The following is a 24,438-nucleotide window of genomic DNA, read 5'->3' on the forward strand; positions in this document are numbered from 1 at the left end:
AAGTAGTGGGACTGCTAATGTGTGCCGGGGGGTGGGGGCGGGAAGACAGAGGGAGGGAGGGAGGGCAGGATGGAGGGAAGGTCCAGCGAGGGAGGGGGGAAGCCTCGAATGTCACTTCTGCATGTGACTTTACAGCTTGAGAAGCCCCATCCAAAGGGCTGCTGTGCATCCTCAGGCTCCACGGCTCCCTTGACAGAAGCAAGAAATTCAAGGGCAGGACCTCATTTTTTTTTTTTGTCTTAATGGTCCATCCATATGCAAAGAGACGAAGGGTCATTTAAAAAAAAAAAAAAGCCCTGGGACACCTGGGTTGGCTCAGTTGGTTGAGGTCTGACTTCAGCTCAGGTCACGATCTCCGGGTCCTGGGATCGAGTCCCGTGTTAAGCCCCACTTCAAACCCTACATAGGGTTTGGCGCTCTTCAGGGGAGTCTGGCCCTCCCTGTAGCCCCCCCCCCCCGTGCTCTCTCTCTCTCTCTTTCATATTAATAAATAAAACCTGTAAAAAATAGCCCTTATGATTCCTTCTTGGTGAAGGGAGGAATTGGGGTGGGGGAGACAGGGCGTGGCGAGGCGCCAGGACACGCCTGCGTACTCACCTTGGGAGATGGTGGTGGTGGGGTAGGTGGAGTCCGGCAGCTGGTAGGGGGGCAGCGTGGGCATGCCGGTGGGCGGGAAGCCCCCGGGCAGGAGGTGGTTGAAGGCCGCCAGCTGGTTGGCTCCTGCCTGCTTACGCCAACGGGCGCGGCGGTTGCTGAACCAGACCTGGGGGCGGGAGAGTGGAGAGGCTCAGCCGGGCCCGGGGCGGGGAGCTGAGGCACAGCGAGGACGGTCCCCGAGCCATCCCTCACCCTCCGACCAGCGGGCAGGGCACGTCCACGGGCGTGATCGCATCCTGTCCTCTCCACCGCCCCATCGGGGGGTTATTATTGTTGTCCCCATTTTACGGATGAGCAAACGGAGACGCGGAGACAGGGGCCGACTTGCCCAAGAGACAGGGTGAGTCCGGGTGCCTCTCGGTGCGGCATCCTCTCCACGGCCGCTGCTCCTGCCCCCACGGGCGTCCTTGTTCTAACACACACTCGCCCTCACCTCCTCCAGGAAGCCCCGTGTCTGGAACCCGCCTGAGCGAGACCTACCCGCCAGACTCAGATGTGCCGGCTAGTTCACCGTGGGGCCAGAGGCCTGCCTCGCTCACCCGCCGGGGCCTTGATCAGAAAACCCACCTCACACGGACACAACAGGCATTGATTAAGCATCCGTGGAAAAAGAACCTAACACGTTCGAGTCTTCCTCTGCTCCAGGCCCTGTGCTAGTGCCCCATGTCTGTCCATAGGGAGACCCATGAGACCTGCCCTCCTCTTCCCATTTTACAGAAGGGGAAACCGAGACTCCCAGAGGTCAAATAATTTGCCCAAGGCTGCGCAGCTCGCTGTGATGAAGCTGAGGTTCAATCTTAAATCAGTCCGAGTTTCTAAAACCAGCTTGTCTGGATTTGCGATGAGTTCTGGGCCAGAAAAGGACCATGAGTGTGGGACCCTGGGGCTGCTTCAGGGGGGCCCTTTCCTACCTCTGGGCTTTGCACATGCTGTTCCTTCCAACCCACACACTCTTCCCGCAGCCGATTCCTCAACCAGCGGGTTCAGCTGCAATGCCTCCTCCTCTCTGATTCCCTAATCACTGCATCTAAGGCAAGTTCAGGCAGGTGGGGCCTCCTCTCCGGGGGCCTCCGGCTTCCCCATGAGCCTCCACACACATGCAATTAATTTATGCATTTGTTTCTTGGCGATGCTTTTGTCTCCCCCTCAGGCTCCAGGCCCCTTGGGTGGAGGCCATGCGTTCCTTGCTCTCTGCTTATGGCTCCCTAGGTGCTCACAGAATGCTTGTTGAATGAATGAATGAATGAATGAATGAATGAATGAATGAACAAGGGAATGCAGAGATGGCTCTGGGGGGTCTTCCCAGAGCTGGTGCTACCCGGCTCAGCTGGGAGCCCCCCACCGCGGTGGGATGAAGACCTCGACCTCTCCTGGCGCGGGATCCCCGGACATCCCCCCTCCCAACCTGTAGCCCATGCCTGCAGACCCGGGGAGAGCAGTCTCAGCTGGGTGGTGGTGGGGGGTGCTCATGTGCCCCTTTTGTTTTCCAGATCCTTCTGCAGGAGGGAAGCTATGTTTAGCTCTCCGAGCCAGATGACCACAGCAGCTGGCTCAGATGCGTTCAGGACGCGCAGAGAAAGGAGATGAGGCCAATCAGGAGTGAAACTGGCTCTGGATAGAAATGAAGGTCTCGGCTTCTCCGCACTCCCCGGGGCACTGAGGGCCTCCCCCGGGGGGTCCTGGTGGGGTGGATGCCCCCATCAGACCGAGGGTCTTCTGAACTGGTGAGGAGTGGGCAGTGTTTCCTCGCTCTCTGCTCCTGGGGGACAGTGAGGGGGTGGGGGGCTCATGCGTGTTTCTGTTCAGTGTTTCCCAGATGGTGGGCCTCCTACCAGCCCACGCCGGAGGGACATCCCGGGCGGCAGCGACGCAGACACGAAAGAGCCCTGACCCACTTTACCTGTCCCCAGGCCTCTGGGCGTGTGGAGGACAAGGTTGGGGCTTGGTGTTAACGCATCCTGGGTGCTGGCTAACACCTGCTAAGCTCCCTTCTAGCACAGAGAGGAGTCCTGTGGGGGGTGTTCTCCCGCCAGACTTCGGTCCTCCCCAGCGGGTGTGCGTGTTTCCAGCTGCCTTCCTTACGTGACTTATGTTAAAACATACTGATTTTATTTTAAAAGAAAATAACACCGGGACGCCTGGGTGGCTCAGTGGTTGAGCATCTGCCTTTAGCTCAGGTTGTGATCCCGGGGCCCCGGCATCAGGTCCCGCATCAGGCTAACCGCAGGGAGCCTGCTTCTCCCTCTGTGTCTCTGCCTCTCTCTCTCTCTTTGTGTCTCTCATGAATAAATAAATAAAATCTTAAAAAAAATAGTAAATAATGCTACGGGTAATAGGCATATGCAGCAATGATCTTGAAGTGGGTGTGGGACCCCCGCTCCCACGCGGCACCCTGCGCCTCGCTGTTCTTTATGCGTGGGTCACCCTTCCCTCGAATCAAGAATACTAAAGGCAGGTGAAAAGGGTCCTCCCCTGCCATCCTTCCTCGTCTTTTCCTTCTCCTTCCCTCCTTCCTTATGTCCCGCCTTCTCATCTCACGCCTCTGCCGGGACTCTGCTCGGTGCCAAGCCAGATGCTAAGGATAAGAGAGCTGGACAGAATAGTCGTAGCCCGCAAGCTGCCCCCTGCTTGGGCACACGGCCGGCAAGGCCAGGGACGGCCGCTTCCCTGTGTGGTAAGCTCAGGGGACATACAGGTTCCAGGAGGAGGTCCGAGGACGGGCTTCCACTTCACCTCTCAGAATCCGGGAGGACTTCCTGGAGGACAGGACATGCCCTTTGTGCTGTCAATCCTCTTGCCTCCTCCTCCTTTCTTGTCCTGCTTGCCCAGGGAAGTCTCCATCGCATCCCAGCAGGCACCTCCCTCCTCCCCTGGCTAAGAGCGGGGACGCTGGAGCCGGACAGCCTGGGCTTGAATCCTGCCTCTAACTCCTAGCTGAGATGGGCAAATTCCGTCATCCCCTCCATGCGTTTATTTCTTTGTTGCCTGATAACGGCTTCCCCCTCCTGCAGTCCCAGATCTCAAATGAGTTAATGCCGGCAACATCTACGCGTGTCATTCCTCTGGAAAGCCGCTGATGGCTGCGCTGAAAGAGCTCTTAGCCAGCATCCGGCACAAGCTGCCCATTCCCAGGTAGGGGATGGGGGCTCCGGGGCGGGGGTCGGGACAGGGGTAGCCCCAGCACCCACCCAGAAGCCCTGATCGGGGCTGCATCCTTTGAGAGCAGAGGGGGAGCACCCTGGGAGCTGGGTAGGAGCACTACACTCATCATCTCCTGTTATGGAAAGATTCGGTCTCGGGTGTTAATCAGTGAGTCCTGCTGGTGCTTCCTAAATGGGGTCCCAGGCAGGGTGGCTTCTGCTTCTGGAGGAGAACACAGAGGCTCGGAGATCCTGGCACTTGGGACACAGTGGATTCGTTTACCTCCAAGGAAGATGTACGGTTGGCCCCTAATTGTTTAACAGGGAAGATGCTTCCAGAGAAAGTTCTCGGTCCCCAGGCATGTGTCCTCCTGCCTGACCCCCATCCCCATGCTTCCTGGTGGCTTGCTGCCAGCTGAGACAGGGGTGTCTCCCCCCACCCCCAGACATCAGCGATGCCAAGTAACACCCCGTGGGCTTCAAAAGCGGGGCTGGAGCAGAGCCAGAGGGAGGTAACGCGTTTGAGTTAGCAGAGCCTCGCCTGGCATGTTACCTGTTTGCCTCATTCTCTGGGCTGCCAGCTCCGTGGCAGCGGGGATTTCTGTCCCCCGAGTCCCCAGCACCTAGAACAGCGCCTGGCACCCAGCAGGTGCTCCTAAGTGAGTGCCGGGTGGATGAATTGGGTGTTTCCAGGGCAGCCAGAGAGGCCACCCGTCAAGAACGGGTGGAGTTCAACATGAATGTACCCCACTGACGGCGCTTCTGTGTGCCGGGCTCTTCCTGACTTGGAGGGTGTGTGTTTTCACATGTAAGCATTCAGCCCCTAGAATAGGAAGGGCTATTGCCGTCACCTCTGCTCTGCAGACGCGAGAACTAAGGCCAGGAATTGAGCCGAGCCCGCTTGGAAACGCTCTACTTTTCCCACCATCTCGCGGGGCCACTGAGGTGACACGTCCCAGGACTGCAAAATCCATAATCCAAACACCACAGACCCTTAGAAACAGATCCAAGACCCCCAAACCATAGAATCTGGGCAGCACTCGGGAGGCTCTGAGTTCCCGGCCCTACTCTCCACAGCAGGAGCCCCCTCACCAGGGTTTCTGATCGCCTGGACAGTGTACTTTGGCTTGAATGCTGCTGGTAACGGGGATCTCATCACCTCAAAAAGCAGTTCTGATTGTTAATAGATAAGGATCCTAGAACTTTAAGGAGCCTTAGGGATCATTTAGATCCTTGTCTTTACTTATAGATGGGAAATGAGGTCTCAGGGGGGAAACTGATCTGTGGAAGGTGATACAGCTGATCAGAGTCAGAGACCAATGGACACCCCAGCCTGTGGCTCCCAGTCCCACCTTCTGGAGCCTCTTAGCTGCATCCTCCAAAATCTCTTCTCCAGGCCAAATGTTCTATCATTCCTGTCTTGATTTGTTGTTGGTGGTGGGGTTTTTTTGGTCAACCTTTGTTCATTCTTTAAAAATTCAACATATCCCGGCCCCTCCTCTACTGGGATCAAGCTAAGTTCTCAGGCTAAGGTTGGGAAGACTCACTGCCCACAGGATGATAGAGGAGTCAGCATGTGCAAGAGCTCTGCCCCGGCCCCCTCGCTATGGGTTTCCCCAGGCTCTGGCTGCGCCCCCTGTTCCCAGCCCCCCTCCCTCCTTGGACCTTGAGTGACACCTGTTTCTGGGTCCCCTGGGCCAGTAAAAGCACTGCCCTGACAGCCAGGAAATTTTACAAGGAGCGGTCAGGCTTCAAGGTGGTGGGAAGCAGCCGCGGCCGCCAGACGTGGGAATGAGAAAGCACCCAGGAATGTGCCCAGGAGAACAGCTGCAGGAGGATCAGAGCCGGGGGAGGGAGGCCCGGAGCCCAGGGCAGGCTCAGATGTCAGCCTGGAGAGGAGGGGAGGGAATGAGATGAGCTGGCTGCTGCCGCCTGCCCCCGTCCCCTGGGGTCTCCCTCAAAGGCAGCCAAGGACCCCCCACTCCAGGGGTTGGGGGTGGGGAGGGTGGAGGGAGGTGCCCCGGCTCCTGGAGCACTTACGCGCCAACTTGCTTCTAGAACTTTCCCTACTGCTTTCAGATCCCAGGCTCTGAGTCAACTTCTTCCTTCCCCACGGGAAGAACTTGGGCTTTGGCATCGGCCAGGCCGAGTTCCGGGCCCAGTTCAGCCCCAGCTGAGCTCTGTGCCCCTGGACTTGTCGCTCCCCTGAGGCTGTTCCTGCACCTGTGGCCCACCTGTGGGCGCCTTCCTCACGGTCTGAGGTTCCACTAGGTCACGTGTGAGGTGGGAACAAAGCGGGCACCCAGCAAAGGCTGGTTCCCCTCATCTGGGAGGCCTCAGGGAGCAGTTTAGGGCGGCCCCTCCTACAGACCCGCCTCGCTCGCTTACGGAGACGACAGGCCAGGAATGGGTTCCCACAGGAGCTATGCGTCACGACCCTGGGCCTCCCTCCTGCACCTGGCATGGGAGGCTGCTGGCCAGGGTGCAGGTGAGGGGCAGGCCATGCCCAGGCAGGCTCTGCTCCCTCTCCACCCTCCCTTCCCCCAGCCCCGCCGATGGGGACCCACACAGTTGAGGGCGTGGGGAGGGGTTCGGGTCTGCACACCCTCCCTCTGATGCTCCTAACCCCCCCGGGACGTGCCCACTCCGTGTGCTCGCATGCTGCCTGCAACGGGAAACTCTTTACCCGTCTTAAGAAGCTGGGCCCTTCAGCAATCTTCCTCCTAATCACTTCCTCCCCTCATCAGAGAGTCAGAGACGTTCACACTTCCTGAACCCTGTCTTCTGGAGGAGGGATGAGTGCGATCCAGCAGGCCCCACTGCACATCCTGGCTTCCCTGGGCCGTCCGCCACTTGCTCAGCCCCTCAACCCACGCTTGCCGCCCACTTACTCTGCATCAAGTGTCAGTGGCATTACTGCCTCCAAGGTCCCTGGACCACCTGCCGCAGAACCCGCTGGGGGCCCGCTGAGCCCTGGGATGCCGGCCACCCCCACCTCCTCGGTTCCCCCCTCTTCACCATGCCCGCGGTGCAAACCCCCAGGAGGCCGCCTCACCTGGACCCGCGCCTCGGTCAGCTTGGTTCTCTGAGCCAGCTCCTCGCGGGTGTAGATGTCTGGGTAGTGAGTCCTCTCGAAGGCCTTCTCCAGCTCTTCCAGCTGCTCGGCCGTGAAGGTGGTCCGGCTACGGCGCTGCTTGCGCTTCAGAGGGAGGTCGGGTTCCGACTCCACGTCCGAGCCCTCGTCCAGCCGGTTCCCTGCAGCCAGCGAGAGGGAAGGACAGGGTGGGGGGGCTAGTGAGACGGAGAGGTGCTTGGCGCCCACCTTCTGACCCACCGCTGCGTTGACAATCAGATCCCTCTTGAACACAAGGAGACAGTGTGCTTCCCACAGCACTGTTTACCAGACTGACGGGTGGGAAGCAACCTCCATGCCCAGCCTTAGGGGATTGGTCAAATACTTTACGGCATGACCTTTTTTTTTTTTTTTCCAATCCCCTATAGGTGGGTATTTAGATTAGCTCCACTGGCACGGAAGAATGTCCAGGACATAGGACTCAGAGTAGTTTCATGATGAAATCCATTCGCTGAAATTTTCTAGGACTATATTCTCCAAAATCAGAGAGTTCTGCTGTGCATGAACTCCTCCACACACCTAACTTTAAGAAAAAGGCAAGGTTTGAACCAGTGCGCAAAGATCAATCCCACTTTTGGGGAAAGCATGCATGACACACTATGGAACACTATACTCGAAAGATTAACCAACATTAACCTTCGCGGTGACAGAGCTTTAGTTTTTTTTTTTTTTTCTTTATGTTTGTTTGTACTTAGTAGTTTTTTTTTTCAATTTTTATTTATTTATTGATAGTCACACAGAGAGAGAGAGAGAGGCAGAGACATAGGCAGAGGGAGAAGCAGGCTCCATGTACCGGGAACCCGACGTGGGATTCGATTCCGGGTCTCCAGGATCGCGCCCTGGGCCAAAGGCAGGCGCTAAACCACTGCGCCACCCAGGGATCCCTACTTAGTAGTTTTTAAATGACCATTTAGACAGCAATGCTATAGCATTCGGGGAAAATATCGCAAAAACTAAATAAATCAGGAAGGCCGGAAGAAAGGGAGAGAGGGAAAAGCGGGTATGTGCCTGTGCTCAGGGCTGGCAGTCAGGAAGCTTCCATTCCAGACCGGGCTCCACCCCTAAATGCCCCAGACCCATGACCCTAGGAAGGCTACCTTCCCTCCTTGGGCCTCAGTTTCCTTGTTTATAACATGAAAGTTTTGGACTATGTGACTTCTACACACAGGGCCTTGCTGGGATGTTTCGGGATCTCTGAGGAACCTTCCAGGCTGGAAGAGGAGACCTTACCTGACTACCTTGGTTGTGGCCATGGTCTCTACGTGATGGTCCTTACTAATTTCCACTCTGGAGTCTGGGGGTGGATGAAGGCCACTGCTTCCTGTGTGGAAAGGGCCCAGTTGTCTGGAGCCAGCTTACTTCTCAGCCCTGGATGGGGCTAGCAGGCCAGGTCCAGGCCAGGGGGGTCTGCAGGAAGGGCTTGCTCAAGCTCCTTGGCATCAGAGATGAAGACACCCTGGGGACTGAACTGGCTTCTGGCCCCACTGATCCTGTGCCTCTTACCCGTCTTGGTCCAGCAGAGGGAATGCTAGCAAGGAGTGGCCTAGCCAGGACTCTGGAGCTGCACCCTCCGTGGCCCCTGGGGGACTGTGGGTAGCTCAGAGGAGGGCCAAGGAAGGGGAAGGGAAAGAAGAAGCAGGCCGTCAGAGATTATCTTCCACTCCTGCTTCCTTCCTCTTTCCTCTTTGCCTTCAAGCTCTCTCCCCCTCCCCTCCCACCTCCATCTTTGCAATTCCTGGAAGCACTTCTATGTTTTGTCATTCATTGGTCCACCAGAGCATCAAGAGAGCACCTGCTGGGTGCTGCCCCCCTCCTGCCCTGCCCGGGCTGGGTACACTGTGCTCACAACACGGTCCGAGTCAAGCTGGAAGGGCCTCAGACATCATGTGATCACACTACAGCCGGGAGAAACTGAGTCACACAGAAGCAATGTGAACTGCCCAAAGTCTCCCAGAAGTACCCACATCTGCAGCCTGTCCCCACCCCCGTTCTTCAACTGCCTTAAGTGTCTGTTATACAAATAGGTCTAGGCCTCTGCCACAAGGGACAACCTCCTCCTCCCTCCCTAAAATACCTAATACGGACTCTTAGGTGTTACGTGTTCTGGGCCGGGGGCAGAGCACGTGCCGAGGCCTGGCACAGCAAAGGGCATGATGGGCAACGTGGTCATGGGGCCGTGTCCACAGCGGGACGTCATCCGGTCTGGAGGAACGCCCCTCTGCCCCGGTCCCCTTCCCTCCATCCCATCTCGGCCTTTGGGTGGTCATCCCTGCTATTTCCTGGCCATGGCCAGGTCGTCCCTGGTTGTGACGCCACATGACAAGGGAACCAATGGCAAGCGAACGTTCCCTTCATTGTCTACACCGTTCCCTAAAGGCAGAGACCTGAGGTCAGATCCGACCCCCTCCTCTCCCGTTTCCGGCTGCCCAGCTTCCTGTCATTGAGGGGAGGCCAGGCTGGCACAGCTGGCGCCCTTGGGGCACCTTCCCCAGCACATCTGGGGCTCAAAGCCAAAAACGACTAGCCCCAAGGATTCAATCCTGAAATTCACTGCGGTCCGCAGAGGAGCCTGGGGGGGGGGGGGGGGGGGTCACGTGGGCAGAGTGGACACGGAGCATGCTCATTAGACAGAGGATTTGGGGTGGGTGCTGGGAGAGCAGCCACTTTGCCCCCATGCAGCTGTGAGATGGAAAGGTCCCAAAAAGGGGTGGGACAGGGCCAGTGCAGGGGTGCGGTGGCCCCAACACAGAGGGATAGGGCAAGGGACCCTCTCTCTGGGTTCCTGGGTCCTGTCTCTGCTCAGGGATGTGGGGAGTCCAATACAGAGCAAGGATAAAACAGCCCCCCCTCCAACCGTATGGGGGGAAAACAGCCTCTGTCTTAGGAAGCTCCCAATCTGATGGAGGAGGTATCGCGCCTCTTCTGGGAATTTCCCGGTCTGATGGAGGAAACCTCGCTTCCGGAGGAGTTGGGGCCGGGTCAGAACACCGACAGCTGCAGGACTCACAGCGCCTCAGAGCGCCCTGAACACAGAACAGGATGAGGGACAGCAAGGGGGACGGGAGCTGCCGGGTTTGTCGAAGCTTAAGAGTGGGCAGGATGGAGGTGTGCGCAGGCCGAGTCCAGCCCAGGCCGGGTTGACGGAAGTGGATAGATTATCACCGGGGAGCCTCTTTTCCAGCCTCTACCTCAGCCTCCACCCCTCCTTCCCAGCCTGCGGGTTCTCACAGCCGCTGACCCCGGAAGCCTCGGCTACGCGGTGAGGCCCCAACACCGTCAGCCCTGCCCGTGTGCGCAGACTCACCCCGTCACCCTCCAGGTTCCCCGGCCAGCTCTTGGCATCATCCTTAAATGACCAAGCCAGGCTGCCTCGCACCACCGTGCCTCTGACCGTGAGCTTCCTCTGCTCGGAACACCGCACCCCCTTCGCTGGGCTCCCTCTGCTCATCCAGCAGAACCCAGTTCATGGGGGGGCCTCCCCTCCCCAGCAAGGCTTCCTGAGCACACCCATATTGGTCTCCGTGCCCCTTCTTGGGCCCTCAGAGCTCCTCAGGGGAACCCAACCTGCCTATTTCTGGGTCTCTTGGTCCCCATTGGGCTGGGAGATCCCTGGATGGAACAGGCACTGTGCCCAGCACACAGCAGGTGCTCAGCAAAGGCTTCTTAGATGCATAGGGCTTGACAGAACAATTACAAAGTTCCTCCTGAACCCCGACACGCAGCAACAGTCATCACCCTATGCACGTGCACCGCACCCTACAGTTTGCAAGCTCTGTCCCCAGTCTACCACAGTCTCTCCCAATAACGCTGACGGGCGAGCAGGCAATATCAGCCCCATTTTACAGATGATCGGTGGAGTCCCGGGGGCAGCGAGGCTGGGAAGCAAACCCAGGACTCAGGACTCACAGCCCAGGGAGAGTCACCTTTGCCCCGGAGTAGTTCCAGATGGTGAAGCATTCCATTTCTGAGCATGAAAACCGAGGTGGCTCATTCTCCATCCCCGCCCCCCAACCTTCCCAGCTCTCCTTTTGGCCAGAGGAAGACCCTGGAAATGGGATGGGCCTACCAACTTCTCAGAAGGCAGGAGGCAGCTGGCCAGCTGCAGATCCCTGTCATCCTGGATCTGAGGAAGCCAGCGGTGGCCTTGAGGTTTGGGGTCGGTCTCCCAGCTGCCCGACCACCCAGCGACGCCCTCCCACCCCACCCCAGCCCCACGCTCCCCTCCCTGCTGCCTCCTAACCCAGTCTTTATTACAGTTTAACATAGGCCCCGCGCGAGCCGCGGCAGAGAAACGAATCACATAATAGTTGATATGCGTTTTAATCAAGTAATTCGGGCAGAGCCGAGAGCTGGCGAGTGTGGACCTGGCGTCCCTGAATACCAAACAGGCCTGGGCGCAGGGCTCAGAAAATGGAAAAGTCATTTACAGCTCAGCTGGGGGCCGGGAGGGGCTGGGGCCCAGGCGGGAGCCCCTCCCGGCCCCTCCGCAGAACCGCTCAGCTGTAACCAGCGCGCGGTGCGCAAGGCTGGGGATGCCCGTGGGAGCCCGGCCCCACACAAGGGCTGGCAACCCGGGTCCCAGGCTCAGGCCCGGCTGGGGCGGGGGGTGGCGGAGAGGCGGGGTTCGGATGGACCCATGTGAAAGCTCCCTGGAAGCCAGCTCCTCCTGTCCACCTCCTCTGCCTGCCCTCCTCTTGGGTGCCCATCTCAGCACGGCCTGGCGCTCAGCCCTTACAGCCTCGTCCTCTCTCTTCATGCCCCCTCCATGCCACCAGGCCAGCACCAGAGCCGGGAGATTCAGAATCCCCATTGGCTCTGAACCCACCCTATAGCCCAACCCCCTCCCACCTCATCCTGCCTCAGTTTGCCCTCTCCTCTCTCCCTGGACTCCAGCAACCATCTCCTGCTCCAGCAACCACCGGTCTTTGCATAGGCTGTGCCCTCGGCCTGGAGCACCCTCCCTGTGCCCGCCTCGGCCTGAGTTTGCAGCTGTCCAGGCCAAAGTCGAACAGGGCGTCTACAGGCACAGGCCTCTGATGCAGTTTGCCTGGATTCTGTGGATTCCATGCACGTAAAACATGGACAATATTAGGCATCCCCCCACCCCACCCCCACCGCCCATCTTCCTTGCTTTCCCTTTTTTTCCCACACCACGTATCACAATCAGATGGGTTAACTATTCTGTTTTATTGCCCCCTCCCCGCAGCCAACCATCATCCTGGCCATCTGTGGCGCTCCACGACGATGGGTGGTTTCATCTTTTTTGTTCACTGATAAATCTCCAATGTTTGGCACAGAGTGGATGCCCGAATATCTGTCGAATGAACGAATGAGTGAACGAATGAGTAAACAAGAGGCTAGACTAAGGCACACGTATCAGCGTCACAGACAGTGCTCGGTAAACGTGAGCTTCCACGGGTCCTCGCCCTTCCTGATCAGCTTGGGATCACTCCTCCAGGAGGCCTCCCGAGGCTGCCGCCCTCGCTCCGGCTCTGGGGTGCCCACCTCTGTGCTCTCAGAGGGCTGGGGCTCAGCCACACCGTCCACACTTGGTTCACGTCAGTCCTGCTTTCTGGGAGGCCTCCCACTCCACACCCCAGGCGATTTCTCAGCCACTGAGTCAACAGGCCCAACTTCATTCTCCCGAATCAAGGATGGGAAGGAGCAAGGAGGGTGTCTTTAGAAAATGGGGCGGGATCTCACTTTATCACAACCTAAACCCGACAAAACTCTCCTTTCTCCAGGAAGTCCCCCCTCCATCCCCACCAGGTGGCCTTTTTTTTTGTAACCTTGAAACTGCAGGTACATAATGTGCGTTACAAAATGTGGGCCCCCCTCCACCCAGTGGGGTGTTCTCAGATCCCAGCTTCTCGGCTAATGGCCTAGTACCGTCCTCAGGCGCTAGAGGGCACTCTGCATACACCCTGCTAGGAAGGGGCACCCTGGGAAGGAGGAGGTAGTACTGTCTGGGCCGGTACTGTGTAGTTGCACTGGAATTCAGAGCCACGCTGTCTCGCGACGGAACCGGAGCTGTTCTGCACGGATCTGTGTGAACCTAAGCACGAGCCCCACGTGGGAGAGAAGGGAGGGTTCGCAGAGGGCTGGGACCGTCCGGGTGCAGGGAATCCCAGACTAAGGTTTCCCTGCCTGAGCAAGAGCTGGAAACTGAAGACGTCAAGAGGGTCATTCCAACTCGGTCTCTTTAACCCGCTGGCCTCATACACAGAAAACCCGGAGTTCTGAAAGAGGGGACCGCAGCTGCAGGTGGGGGGGAGGGGAGGTGGCTTGGGGGCAGGAGGAGCTCGGCTCACCAGCCCCTTTCACACCCTTCCTGCGGCTTTAAGACAATCTTGAAAATAATCATCAGTTTTTTTTGTTTTTTTTTTTTGTTTTTTTTTTTTACTTCTTCGTTGGACGATTTCAGCCACTTACTCATCGACCTCGTGTAAGGACAGGAAGAGCGATGCTTGGTGCTGGGGCGACAGCAGAGCTTGCTACGTCAGCGCCCGAAGGAAGCCTGCCACCGTCGGGTCCCATCTTACGGCACGTGGCCCAGGTGGCCAGGGGCAGGTGCGGGGAGGGAAGCCGTGGGGTCAGATGGACCTGGGCTTCGAGTCTGCATTTGCTCCCAATAAGCTATAGATGCTGCGTGGCGTGGTTCAACATTTGAGCCTCATTCCCGTCATTTCTAAAATGGGATTTGGAGGTGGGGGTGGGCGGAGGGGGTCTGGGGTCCCCGGCTCAGCGGCTCTCCTCCAGACCCAGTCTCTCCTCTCATTCATACAGCCTGGCAGGGGGAGGAGCTGGCCCTCCAGGCTCACGCCCTGAGCTGCCATGTGACCCTGAGCATGTCACCTGCCCTCCTGGGCTCCCCATTCCCCCACCCTCCCTGGGAATAAGAGCTCCGGGCGCCTCCTCAGGGCGCCGCGTGGCTGCAGAATGGGAACCTCAAGAAACATCAGATGGTGCCTCTGATGCAGTGATCACAGCCTGCTCCCCACACTCTCTCGGGAAATTTACTCCCCTCCTCTGGGTCGCAGATTCTACATCTGCAAAACGAGGAAAGGAATAATAGAGCCATTACGGACGAAGATTAAATGAATTGCTACAAGACAAGGGTTTCTAACAGTGCCAGGCATACAGTAAGTGCTCAATATACGCGAGCTATTATCATTATTGCTGCTGGGGTTTTTAAAATTAATTTATTTTTTTAAAGATTTTATTTATTTATTCATGAGAGACACACAGAGAAGAGGCAGAGACACAGGCAGAGGGAGGAGCAGCTTCCCTCTGGGGAGGCCAACATGGGACTCGATCCCGGGACACCAGGATCACGCCCTGGGCTGAAGGCAGGTGCTAAACCACTGAGCCACCCAGGCGTCCCACTGCTGGGGTTTTTTAAGAATTTTATTTTGAAGTCATCTCTGTCCCCGACTGGGGCCCGAACTCACAACCCCAAGATCAAGAGTCGCACGCTCTACCGCCTGAGCCAGCCAGGCGCCCCTCCTTCTGCAGTTAATATTGGGGGTGGCATACGGCGAGAACTCAACCTTCCTCTGCACCCCCCCTCCAGAGGCAAGCACAAAGGAATGAATGCTTGTGTGAATGAATGATTCAATGAATGGTGACCGCTTTGGCATCCTTAATTATTTATCCCAGGGCCAGTGCTTGGCACAGACCTGGGCGGGCCCCCACCCTCCTGCTCCCAGGGCTGGGGGGGTGGCGGGGGACACGACATCCCAGAGCTCAGGTAAGGCACCTGCTGGCGCACAAGAGCTCACCAGCCCCAAGGACCAAAGAGGGAGCCAGGCCCTCAGGAAGCGGGGCCTGGGAAGGCCTGGCTCGAGGCCTCGAGGTCAGCGAAGGGGAACCAGCAGCTGGGGCCCCAGCGGCCAGATGAAGCTGCCCTGCGTGGCGGCGAGGAAGCAGCAGGCTGGCCACCCGTCGGCGCCCCACAAAGCCACTGTGAAAGGGCCAGACCCCTGAGAAGCCAAGCCTGCCCGACCGACCGACCGACCGACCGGCTGTCCCCGCCACCGCCTCACGCCTCCTCCCTGCTGGAACTCGGGGAGCCACAGGGGTTCAGCCAGTTGCAAAGTCATCCAAGGAGGCAGAGGCGGAAAAGGGCTCAGCCCCCCGGGCTGCTGCTTCCATCCGTCCTGCCTCCGTCCGTCCATCAAACCCCCTGCCTCTGGACTCGGCCCCGAGGAAGGGCCGCAGCCTGGGGCTCGCTGGACCCTCGGACCCTGAACACGGGGCTCTGTGGCCTCACCAAGTCTCCTACGGCAGGACTGGGCATGAAGGCGGCAGGGGAATAAACCTCAAGGTGGCTGATGTGTCCTGGCCGCACCCCGTGCCTTTCCTGCAGTGACTCAGAGTCCCACAGCAGCCCCGTCCTACAGGCACACGGGGGACACTAACTCCACGGTCCAATGACAGGTAAAGCCGGGCAGCTGGCCCTGGAGGCCTACAGGAGCCTGGCGTCCGAGGTCCCTGCGCTGGCCCAGGACCTCGCTGCAGCCTGGGGTGACGGCCTCCCTCACCTGGTTCCTAGTTCGCCATCCTGCAGAGCTGCACCCAGAGCCCAGTGCCACCACGAGGCCCTCCCTGAATCCCGGGGCATCCGCCACCCGCGCCACCCGGCCAGCACTTGGCATCGACCGACTCCTGCTGGGGACCGACGGTTAACGTTTAATCCATATGCTCTGTTTGCCAAATACACCCGATCCTCCGGCTTGTAAGAGCTTTCTCTGAACTTCTTGTGTGTGAGGACTGGGTGTCCCCTCCATCGAACTGAGGACACCCTGGCAGAGACAGAGGTTGTGCCTTCCCGATAAGACTGGACAATCTTGAGGGTGGAAACTCATTTCTCTATTACAGCTGGGTATCACCCTGCCCTGGTAATGGCGCTGTGGTTCCTATCATTCTAGAATGTTCTTTTTTTTTTTTAAAAGATTTTATTTATTTATTCATGAGAGACAGAGAGAGAGAGAGAGAGAGAGAGGCAGAGACATAGGCAGAGGGAGAAGCAGGCTCCATGTGGGGAGCCCGATGCAGGACTCGATCCCAGGACCCCCGGGATCATGCCCTGAGCTGAAGGCAGATGCTCAACCGCTGAGCCATCCGGGTGCTCCCACTCTAGAATGTTCTTAATGACAGTCGTTGGTAGGAATTGCAGCCATCGGTTTAACAAAGAAACCCTGCACTTTGTCATCACAGACACAGTAAGAATGACTCAGGCTTCCCCAGAGCCACAGATTCTGTCTCAGGACTCTGTGCTGAGTCATTTCTATCCATCCAACTTCCAACCATCCCCACCTCCACTTTCTTTAAATAGGGCCTCCCAGAAAGCTCCAACACCCAATGTCACGTTCCAGGTCAGGGAGCACAGAGGAGCGTGTGCCCAACAGGTATTCATTAAACACCTACTGGATGCCCCACAGCCCCACACTGAGCAAAGCTCCCGCAACGAATGCCCACCACTAGGGAAACCAGCAGGTATCTCAGAATCCTGCCTTTAGACTGAGGACCACTCCCTTAAAAGTGGGCAGAGGTGCAGGCTGAGCCCACAACATGAATGTGAAGGTCGAGCAGGATCGCTGGAAAGGCAAGCCAGGCCTCCCCCGACACCGGGGCGAGTGGCGTTAATGGAGGCCAGCCTCCCTCCTTGGAAGCTAAAAGCTCAGGACGTCCAGATAGTTCAGAGGTTGAGCGTCTGCCTTTGTCTCAGGTCCTGATCCCAGAATCCGGAATCGAGTCCCACATCAGGCTCCCTGCATGGAGCCTGCTTCTCCCTCTGCCTATGTCTCTGCCTCTGTCTCTGTGTCTCCCATGAATAAATAAATAAATAAAATGTTTTTTAAAAAAAAAAAAGAATCTAAAAGCTCTACCTGGGAAGCCCACCTAATGGAACAGGCTTCCCCTCTGTAGACCAACACCAAAGCCATCAACTGGAGTGACTTCCCCACCTACTGCTGCCTCCAGAACTCCAGATTAAAATGCAAATACTCACTGCAGAAGTGCCCCCTACACTGGCTACAGACACCCATTCCCCACACCCCCCACCCCGCCAGATGAGGCAACTGTCACCTTGCCCAGAGGCGGGTCCCCAGGGGGGCTGGCTGGAACGACCAGGGGCTCTGGACGACAACCCTGAAGCTTGCTCCTGACTTTGCCTCCAACTTGCTGTATGGCCTTTGGCACATGTCTTAATTCCTTCCTGAGCATCATTTTCTCTATCCTCCTGGATCTTTAGGAACAACCCTGAGAAGGCGGCCTGGGCTATATCTGATTTATTCACCACTTCACACTCCCAGAGTTTAGTACCATTCCTGGCACACAATAGGGCTTTCAATAAATGCCTGTTGCTGGATAAATAGTGATCGATTGATGAAGCCAAGGAGGAGCTCCAGAAGGGACTGGGGTTCTAAGTTGGGGGTGCAGGGCGGGCTTCAAGACCCCCTGAAATCATCTGATTCTCGTAGGGACAGGGAAGGACAGATTTCACGACCATCATCCGCTTCTCAGTGGTCCCCAGGCCCTTCTTCTTCTCTTAGGGGACAGGGGTAGGGAAGAAGGCTTATGTCTCCCCACCCCTCCCCGCCTCTCCCTAGGCCAGTCCTGGGCCCCTCGTGTCTCGGGCTGGGCTGGTCGCTGGGCAGCCGGAGGCCTTTCATGGTGCATTCTCGGCCGCCCCTCCCCGCCCTCTCTCCCCAGCAACTCCACCCTGTCATGCTCCCATCAATCTGCCGCAACCGGGCCTCTCCAGCTGGCCTGGCCGGGCTGTTCCCAGGCAGAGCAGGTCCACAGTGGAAGGTGGTGGAAAAATGTGGACAAATTTCTGATTTGCAACACTCTGGGAAAGAGTTTATTGCCATTGTTTGAGGACGAATGTATAAATAAAGCAAGGCGAAGATTGCAGGGGGAGGCCGATGAAAGGCAGAAAACGAGAAATTTTATGGCCATAAGGAGCGTACTCTAATGGTGATTTTTGAGGCACTGGACCATGGTAGTTACTTAGCCAAATGATCGCTGTGAAGCTGGGCAAGGCGGCTTATTTCTTAATTACTGTTACGTATTATGTCAGGCAGATGCCCCAACCCTGGAAAACTTGGTCCTGAAGCAGCCACCGGCTCCGAGTCAGGTCCCCGGGGCCAGGATGCTGGCCAGCCGGTGGGAGGGCCATCACCTGCACCCACTGATTGCAGGGGGCCCCCCGGGGCCTGCCGCCCTCCCTCCTGGCCCGGGCTCCTGCCCCCCAGGTGTGAATCCAATCACCCCACACACAGGTGTTGGGCTTGTGCAGGTTCTGAGCTACCCACGGCTGAGACTGCACAGAACAAAACAGACGCAATGTCTGGCTTCCAGAGATATTCATGGAAAGCAGCTAGGGGCTCATCTGGGCCTCCTCACTGTGGGTCTCTGTGCAGGATGACTCGGGTCAGGACAGGGGGTGGGGGGAGGCAGGCTGGGTGGTCAGAAGAGCGCCGGTGTGGGGAGGATGGGGTGGCTGTGACCCGCTGTGCCCCCTGCTACCCAGCCTCTGTTTCTTCACCTGTAAGAAAAGGGGGCGGGACTACATCATCCCCCTTTGGGTCGGGATTCCAAGATGCTGGGACTCTCTTGCTCTCACAGCCAGCGAGGTTGATTTGACAGGCACCTGCCCTGTGGAACACTTTTCTCTTATGGGTTCACCGCTGCCAAGTAAGGCAGTAACAGAAGGAAGAAGGGGGTTACGGCTTACTGAGGGCGTCCTGTGCGCCAGGAGGAGCTCAGCGTGCATGATGTCCTCTCATGGAATCCCTCCCAGTCACCTCAGGGGCCAGTGCTCCTCGGGAGACGCTCAGAAAGGAGGGGAGACTTTCTCAGATGCTGAGCGGTGAAGCTTCCATTCAACCCAGGTAGGTCCCAAAAGTCACCAAATACATTTCAGGTAAATCGAGCCACGTCCCTAGCACCTTCTGGACCAGCGTCAGGGCATCAGAATCCCCTGGAGGGCACCTTGAAACACAGGTCCCGGGGTGGGGGGTAGGGGAGCTTCTGATTGGGGAGATGGAGCCAAGAGGGTGCATTTCCAGGTCGGCAGGTGGTGCTGATGCTGCGGGAGGGCCGGGAGCGGGACGGGAGGCGCCACACTTTGAGAACCACAGTTCTGCCGAAATTCGGAGAAAAATAGCGACAGCAGCCACAAAGAGCATGCTGCTCTGGGGAAAGGGAGAACCATACAGGGCTTCTTACCTCTCCTCGGAACGGAGGGACTGAAAGACAGTGGCAAGCCCTCAGCTCCCACCCGCGGACCCCAAACCGGACCTGTGCTTCCCCCTGGGGTTGGCGGGGAGGAGACTCAGCCCAAGGTGGCCCCAGCCAGGGAGCAAGCTTGGCAGGTGAACTTCCTTCTCTGTAGCCCTGTTTCTGCCACTTGCCACGGTGTCTGGGTCATCAGATCCTTTTTCTTTTTTTATTCTTTTTCTAAAGATTATTTATTTATGTATTTAAAAGGAGAGAGAGCAAGCATGAGTGGGCAGAGAGGCAGCAGGAGAGGGAGAAGCAGACGCCCCTCTGAGCAGGGAGCCCACGTGGGGTTCGATCCCAGGACCCTGAGATCACAACCTGAGCTGAAGGCAGATGCTTAACTGACTGAGCCACCCGGGCACCCCTGGGTCATCGGATTCTTGGCAGACCACAGCCCAGGATCCCTGGAGCCCTCACCAGGACCCAGCCTGTCCCACCCCACCCCAGCCTCCGGATCTACCTCTCTCCACCCCTTCTCTCCACCCTGGCTCCCTACCTAGGTCCTCTTTCCCTTCCTCCATCGTCCTTCCCTCCACGCTCACCAATCAGACTCTGTTACCCCATATTAACAAAGAGTTGTCACCGTATCAGGAGGCTGACTTTTCCAAGGCTGACGTCAGGGACCGCACCTGACACCTGCTTCCTCTGTGACCCATCTTCCCGTCTCCTAGCTTGAATTATTTGGAGGGGCAATGTTTCTGTTGCAGGAGAATGATGACTTTTTTTTTCTTCTTTTATCTGGTTTGTTCATCATTTTTATTCCCAATGCCCAGAAGAGGGCTTGGCTCACGGGAAGAGCTCAACACATGTTTGTCCAATGAATGAATGAATGAATGAATGAGTGGCCTCTTCCTATATGCCCAGATCCGTGCAAGAACTTGGAACGTTTCCGCAGACGCCTGGGACAGTTTGCTCTTCAAGCCAACGTGACTGTTGGTGAGGATGTTAGGATCATCCCGCACAACCACCTCATTACAGATGTATTTATGCGACGCCAGACACCTGGCCCCACGCTGAGAGCCCCAGCTAACCAGCTGAACGGCTCCAAGAGGTCCGGGGGATTGACGCTCTGTAAACCAACATACAGGGACTCCGCTGAATTCTCCCTTCTGCATCCAGATGTTTGGTCCACTCAGAGGTGGCCCAGAAGCAAATGTGGGGTCTTAATGAAAGCTTCGGAATCGCCTCCACTGGGGTGATCCCTCAGCCCGCCCGGACTGCCAGGATCTCACCGCTAACAGTCAGACGGCTTTGGAAGTGGGTTGCTCAGAGGGAGCCCGTTTTTAAGGGAGTTAAAATCCAATTTGATCCTGCTGCTTACGCCTTTTCTAGTTTGATGTGTTTTTGATAAAAAAAAAATTTTTTTTTTGATCAATAAAAATAAAATCTGTTACTCGCACCCTGGGGCAAATTATTGCTCTGGGCCCCGTTTGCTGAATCTTGATAGAATAAATAATGTTATTTTTCCAAAATGTGGCCAGCCATAGGTTAGTTACGTTAAACCAGCGTAGAGGGTGGGTGCGGGGGGATCTGAAAACACACTGGTTCTCAGAGGGCAAAAATCAGGCCTCGAGGGGGAGAGGGATTGGGGTCCTCCCCTCAGAGATGAAACAGTGATGCTCTTACCTGCTGCCAGGTACTGTGCGTGGCATGCGTAACAGGCGTCACCCCGCAACACTCAGACCTGGTGGGGGCACGGATATTGGAGCAGTTCCAAGGAGAAGACCCCGGGAAAGGCAGTGGTTTACCCAAGGTCACGCAGTTGCCCGTGGCCGTGCCAGGACTGGGACTCAGGTCTCTCGGGACGCTGAGCCTGAGTGCAGACCCCCGCCACCCTCCCTCTCGCCCTTCCCTTCCACCCGGGTGCCATACTGTGCTGACTCCAAATAGCCCCGATCCGGGCAGCTGGAAAGGCCACCACCCTCTGGCCTGGGGCTGCAGGTGGTGGGAGACGACGTGGCATCTGAGATCCGGAGAAATATCATGGGAAGCTGCTGGGTCCTGCGTTTTGGGGAATTAACGTGGAAGGACACACATCCCACTGTTCTAGCCATGGTCCTATTGTGTGCGTGCATGTGCTTATGATTCCGGGCAATTTTGCTTTCTGTTATGTATTTCCAACACCAGCATCGACAACAAAATATGACCTTTTAGTAAAAGAAGCTTATGTGTCCCGCAAGAGGACGGAGAAGAGGGGGACCGCTTGGCGGCCTCACAGGCTGCATGCCAGTCCTGTGTGATACCAGCCGGGGGGACCCAGGGATTAGATTCAGAGGCTCATGGGGATCCCTGGGTGGCTCAGCGGTTTAGCGTCTGCCTTCAGCCGACGGTGTCATCCTGGAGACCTGGGATCGAGTCCCGCATCGGGCTCCCTGCATGGAGCCTGCTTCTTCCTCTGCCTGTGTCTCTGCCTCTCTCTCTCTGTGTCTCTCATGGATAAATAAATAAAATCTTTAAAAAAAAAAAAAAAAGATTCAGAGGCTCAGAAATTCTGAGTCAGGGGAATTCTCAAGCGCGCCTGGGAATGAGGAAGGTGTAGGAGGTGGGGAGGCTGGTAACCTCCCTGGCTGCCGAAGGAGAGAAATAAGCCAACCCTGAGCACCCAGGGTCTGCGGAGGCCAGCTCATACGTCCCCTCGTTCCACCTCGATGACTCGACCCTTAAGGACTTGTATCCTGCTCGTTCTAACAGAAGCTCACGTTAAGCCACCAACTCAAAGACATAAAGCGGAGACGAGCTGCAGGATTCGAATCCACGCCAGCGGAGCCTCCCGCAATTCGGGGAGGGGCAACGCCTCCCCGGAGCCCGGTGTTTACCCTCCCAGCCCCCTCTCACGCAGCCACAGGGGCCCCCCAGCCCAACCTCCAGCTTCCATCGCTCTCAGGCTCGGCCGCCTGCCCGCTAATTAGATTCCCCTGGAAATAAGAGTGCATTGTACAGTCCCGCTAAAGGCAAACTGATTTCACAATTTCTTTTCTTTCCTTCTCTTAATAACTCGCAATGTCTCAAGGAGGTTTTACTTACAGCCTGCACACTGGAAAATTATTCTGTCTCTCATGCACTCATTTTTCTCTTAAGGAAAATTGAAAACTGGATTTCTCCTCCATCACCAGCCCCTCTCTCTTAGCCTATCTTGTGCCCAGACTATTCTAGTCCTTGGCCCCTCTATACCTTGCAAGCAAGCCCCCCCGCCCCCCACCGCCTTCCTGCCCCACAGCCTGGAAAGGCTGGCAGCCCCCACTGATCTTGGGAACAGTGAGGCGTCTTTCAAAAGTTTAGAGAGGGGCCGGAGGGAGGGAGGGAGGCGTGCGGTGGGGGGCAAAGCGGGCAAAGCGGTCCGCTCCGCTGTGGGATGCATTTGCCTCCGGAGAACTGGACTGGGTCCAGCACTTTTGAGGTAGGCGCTGGGTGAGTGAGGGGCCTTTATTGGTCCCATCGGGTTCCCGTTAAGTGTCAGGGAGTAAATTACAAACAAATGGGTCCCATTTCCATTTCTGAAGGCATCTCCCGCCCTGCCTTCACCCTCCACCTTTGTGGGTACATCCCCTACAGCGGTGCCTGATGGGAAGGGGAGCCAGGTGGATGGTGGCACACAGGTGTGGGTTGGGGTCCGCACAGCCCGCAGTCCCGGCCGGCCGGCTGGCACCCGCTCCCCACAACCCCGGGGGCCAGACTGGCAAGTGACGTGTGATAGATGGACAGATGCACGGAGAGACGGACACCCCGGGCGACTGCGGATCTGGGCTACACATCAGCAGGTTTCATGAATTAGGGTTTGAGAGCCCCCCCCCTCAAGGGGAAGCAAGAGGGGGGGAGGGGGTGCTTGCTGGAGAATGAGGCCTGGGTGGGGGCTGGGCACAGGGTGCTACCAGAAAGGCCACAGCCGTGGGCTGGAGCCAGGGAGGGATGCCGAAGGTCCCTGAGCCTGGCACCCGGGACGTGGGGGGCAGAACGGGACCACGAGCAGGGTCCACCGCCAGCCTCTGCCCACTTCCTGGCATCTGCTGCCCCTGCTCCCACAATGGGAGCTGGAAGCAGGAGAAGGATCCAGCCACACCCATGCAAACAACTGATCTCATGGTAACTGGGACCTTTCGCGGGGCACCAAGGCCTGCGCGGTTATGGTCTCATGGATCCCGGCCTTAGCGCCACCACTTCATGGAAAAGGGCCCTGGAAGGCAGAGAAGCCATCACCGGTGGTCACTACAGGTCACAGGAAGCGCTCGCCGCCGTGCAGGGCACCGCAGAGGGTTTTGTGCAGATTAGTGTCCTCAAGGGCTGCAACAACGTCACACTATTATTCCCCTTACAGGTAAAGAAACCAAGGCTCAGAGAGGCAGAGAGTGTGGGGCGCATCTCCAGTCTGGGGCAGGCACTGGCTTCCCCAGCCAGGATGGCTTCTCTGGATGGACTGGGTCTCTAACGTTTGAGACCTCCTCTCTGTGTCAGGGGAGTCCAGAGGTTCAAGCTAGAAGCAGCCTAGGGGGTAACTCAGTCCCCTCTCATTGTCGTACCGATGAGCCCAAAGAGGGTGTGTACTTGCCAGAGGCCACACAGCAGGTCAGTGGAAGGGCTCATCCTGCTGTGGCTCAGAAACCCGCAGACACTCTCAGGGTATGTCCGCAAAGGGTGCAGGGGTGGCCCACAGCAGGCCTCCCCAGGCAGGAACGCCCTGATTGCCGCCGGTAACTTGGTGCTAAAGCCTGGGGCCACTGAGTCAGGACAGGCCCTGGAGCCCTAAGGATGCTCTGGCTTCCCCCGGGCCTGCCCTGTCAGGCTGGAAGCAATGCCAGGGGCTGCCACCCCCGGGCTGAGGGTGCTCCAGACCCGGGAGGAGGACCAAGGAGAAGGCACAGTAAAGCCAAGTGCTGGGAAAGGAGTCGTATCCTGCCAGGCTGAGGATCCAGAAACATCATTCCCTTGTTGCTGGAGCGCTGGGGACCTAGAAGCCCTGGGGATCTGAATCCTGGGCAGCCTCGAGCTGGTCACTCAGGCTCTCTGCGCCCTAGCTTCTAGGAGGCAGGTGAGTGCTCAGGCAAAGCCAGCGTCTGAGGAAGGGCAGGCAAAAGAGACACCCCTGTCCTTCGGCCCCTGCTCCCTCCCAAGGGCCCCAAGGAAAACCCGACACAACTGTATCCCGTGGGCCCTGACATGTCGCAGGAAGAAACCTGAGGACGACGGGCCTGGCCTGGGAAGGGACCCCACTAAGGCTGAGTC

At 57.5% G+C, this 24,438-nt stretch overlaps 1 protein-coding gene across 1 annotated transcript in view; it reads right to left on the minus strand.

Annotated features, from left to right (window-relative positions):
- PAX7 (paired box 7) overlaps positions 1-24,438 on the minus strand; it is a 100,308-nt gene that overhangs the window by 40,891 nt on the left and 34,979 nt on the right. Inside the window, exons 5-6 of the mRNA XM_072828453.1 lie at positions 6,853-7,052; positions 598-763 (exon numbers count right to left, since the gene is read on the minus strand). Of these exons, the coding sequence (XP_072684554.1) occupies positions 598-763; positions 6,853-7,052 (366 nt within the window). The remainder of the gene's footprint in view (positions 1-597; positions 764-6,852; positions 7,053-24,438) is intronic.

This window comes from Canis lupus, chromosome 5, assembly GCF_048164855.1.
Source record: "Canis lupus baileyi chromosome 5, mCanLup2.hap1, whole genome shotgun sequence".
Taxonomy (NCBI): Eukaryota; Metazoa; Chordata; class Mammalia; order Carnivora; family Canidae; genus Canis; species Canis lupus.